The following is a 3,334-nucleotide window of genomic DNA, read 5'->3' as shown; positions in this document are numbered from 1 at the left end:
CTCTCTCTCTCTCTCTCTCTCTCTCTCTCTCTCTCTCTCTCTTTCTCTCGTCAATCTCTGTCTCACTTTGTGTATATTATTTACAATATTCCAGTTGCACGATCTAATTTTCTATTTACAACCATGGAGTGCATCTAGAGTGCCGTGCTCGCACAACCGAGAATAATTATTTTGTAAGGCCACTCTCGCCTTTCCACATTTATCCCTCAACCTTTCTAATTTTCTTCTTCAACCCCCTTTCCCCCCCCCCCTCTTTTTCGCTTCCTTTTCGTTTATTCGAACAGAAGAGAGATTGTGCAAGCACAGGCCGCGTAACAAAATAAATACTGACTAGTCCGCGCTAGTGTCTTCGCCTCGTCCACCTATCGAGCAAGGTGATAGCGAGCAAGAGGAACGAGAGTTTGCATCGAAGACGAGATCGAAGGCGAAATCACCGACTCGCGCTCTCGCTCATCGTTGGAATGTAGAAAAAAAGAAAAAGAAAATAACAGAAAGAGAAAGACGTGTCGCTTCTCGACGATGCTCCCGTTTAACGCAGAGATCTCGAAAATGGAGAGAGAAAAAAAAAGAAAAGAAAAGAAAAGAAAAGAAAAGAACGCGAAGGCGGCGCGACTCTTCGAGAAGGAAAGAAATATCTCCCGTGTCACCTTCGTCTCTGCTCGCTGAATCCGAAAAAAAGACACTAGTCTACCTAACCACTTCGCACCACCGTCACATGTAGCTAGTGACGACGAGAGTTTTCGAAACGCGGTCTCATCAAAGTCGGTCGACAACGCAACAACGCGATCGTGGCCGAACGATATCACGGGATATGTAAATCGTCAACCTGCCCCCGTTACCGCGCGGGGATCCGTACTGGAAGCAGGGGGGGGACAGACATCCGAGACGGGGCAGTCTCTATAAGAAGACGTCGCTCGCGAAGGACGTGTGTCACGTGGCGTGCACGTTGAGATATACGTCCTCGGGCTTGCTCAGAAGGTTGTGTATCTGCTGCATCGTGCAAAGCGGACACACCTCCTCCTCGGTGCCCTCGGCCACGATCCTTCTCGCTGTGCCCGGCGCTTTCCTAGATCCGGTGTCCACGATGTACGAGTAACCGTCCGAGTCGACCGAGCTCGACCNGCCGCCGCCGCCGCCGCCCCTGCTGCGCTCTTGCACGGTAACAGGTTCTGCACTTTCCGCTTGTGCCTGCAACACACAACCCACGATAACCTTAGGCGTTATCGAGAATCGACAACCGACAAATCTGGTCTTGTTGTCGTCGGGAAAAAATTTATGATAAAATACGTCTTTAATGAAATTATCTCTGAAACTGAAAAAGATTAGAACGGAACCGAGTATATAATTTAATTCTTTATTCTTTAAAGAATATATATATCTCTCGTCGCAACCGTTTCATATTCCTCCCCGGAAAGATATTTTAATTTTTCTTTAAATCGATCGAAAACCTTGAACGGTAATAAAACGGTTCTTCGGTTGAAAATGACGAAGAAGCCTTCCTCCGAGGGTCGTAATAATTCCTGGGAATCGGAAGCGGAAAGAGATGAACAAATTTGCCATGGCCGGGTTTTTAAAAAAAAAAAAAAAAAAAGGCAAGACCGAGGAATTCCCTCGTTAAGGATACCTCTATTACGGGAACAGGTGGATCCCGTTTCCCATCTCCACCGTTTGGAGAAGCTCGATTCGCGATGCGCCGTCAATCTCTCTGCGCCTTCCTCCCTCTCCCATCTTTCTGAAGGCGCGCTCCACGCACAACACGTGGAGGAGCGAACCGACCCCTTTCTCACGTCTGACGGACTGCCTAACGTTAGTATGTTCGTAGTACGTTCCCGTAGGTACGTAGCCCGGCAAAGTAGTTTACCCTTCAAGTTTTAATTATCTAATTAACTCTGTCAGTTCGATAATATTTGCCTGTGTAATTAAACCGCCAACTAAGGTTAACAACTTGTGGCGCGCTTCCAATAGTAGGTCGTCGGTGAGGTGAATACCTCGGCCAAACCAACCAACGGATATCCGTTTGTGTATTACGCGAGAATAAATCGGGGAAGGTATAACGAGCGAATTAATTGTTGAACGAGCCTTCATCGTCGTTTTTTCTTTTTTTCTTCTTTTTTTTTCCCGTCCTCTTCCCCTATCTTTAAACGGGAACATCGATCTTGCATCGATCGAAAAAAAAAAAAAAAAAAAACGTGAAAAAATACATCGCAATATCCTCGATAATCTTCGAACCAGATTATTTCCCGATTCGAGCCGCGATTTTGGCCTTAATTCGAGGAACGATAGTTACCGAACCCGGGTATAATGAAACTCAAAAGACGAGAGGAGAGAGAAAGAGAGGAGAGGAAACGAAATTAGTTCGACGAGAGGTGGTCGAGCCTTAAAAGATTATCCCGAGCTCGGGCAAAGAGCCAGTTACGTCGTAAAATAGGAGGCAAAGGAGGTTTAAATGAGAGAGGGAGGACTCGACTTCCGGTTCCGGAGAACTCGTGGTAACCGGGGAGGGAGACCGGAGCCGCAACATCTCGTATCTCGCGAACGTTGGTGGTTTGATGGGCTTCGCGTTTCACGGTCCACGATCCGAGATTCGAAATCATCGCGGTGGATTCACGGCGGATTCCGAGTCTGGACAGAGGGCGTAATCAGGTATCCTCTCCCTTCTGCTTCCTCTCCCGGCAAGATTTCAATTTGCCTAATGCCGCCGACTGTCAGATATAGCGCGACCGCACTTAGCGCTGCTCTTAACGCGCGCCGACCACCGCCAATACGCTCCGTGAACGGAGCTCTCCTCCTCGCACGCACGCGGCTTGTAACAGCTTCGTTCCCCGACCTCGAATCGCGCCAACCGGATATGCACTGTGGAAACGATGGCACCCGGCCTTACTTTGCGCCTCGGTTCTCAATCGTATCTCTTTTTAACACACCTCCCTCTCCCTTCCGTTTCTCTCCCTCACGCGTGAACCGATATCGTTCGAATTCAACTCGAGTTTCGCGTGGAAATCCTGGCAATTTTTTAAATACGCCAATAGGATCATTGCAATCGTCGAGCTCAAGGATATCGCGGGAAATATTATATGGTGGTTCAAGGAAAGGACGCGTAAACTTTGGACACGTTCGGCGAATCGTGAGGGGTGAGAGTCGTAAAGCGATTGTATTGCATGAGAAGCACTGGGCCCGTTGAACGTACCTGGAATAGGCTAGTCGTGTTCGTGATCGCGTACCCGTGTGCTAAACATGGTATCGCGAGCTTGCGGTCGTATAAACGGACTATAAAGCGCTTTGTGGAGTGTCGACCGAGTGCTTCCCCTCTTCAACCCCCCCGTGATCGCGATGGATA

The 3,334-nt window shown here is 48.5% G+C and overlaps 1 protein-coding gene across 1 annotated transcript in view; it reads right to left on the bottom strand.

The window, feature by feature from the left end:
- The window catches only part of LOC102673225, a 54,909-nt gene that overhangs the window by 9,723 nt on the left and 41,852 nt on the right, over positions 1 to 3,334 (bottom strand). The window contains 1 exon segment of the mRNA XM_031514298.1: positions 975 to 1,188. Coding sequence (XP_031370158.1) covers positions 975 to 1,188 — 214 coding nt within the window.

Source organism: Apis dorsata, unplaced genomic scaffold (assembly GCF_000469605.1).
Source record: "Apis dorsata unplaced genomic scaffold, Apis dorsata 1.3 scaffold_964, whole genome shotgun sequence".
NCBI lineage: Eukaryota > Metazoa > Arthropoda > Insecta > Hymenoptera > Apidae > Apis > Apis dorsata.
The sequence above is the reverse complement of the archived record's forward strand: the minus strand, read 5'-3'. Positions and strand labels throughout refer to the sequence as shown.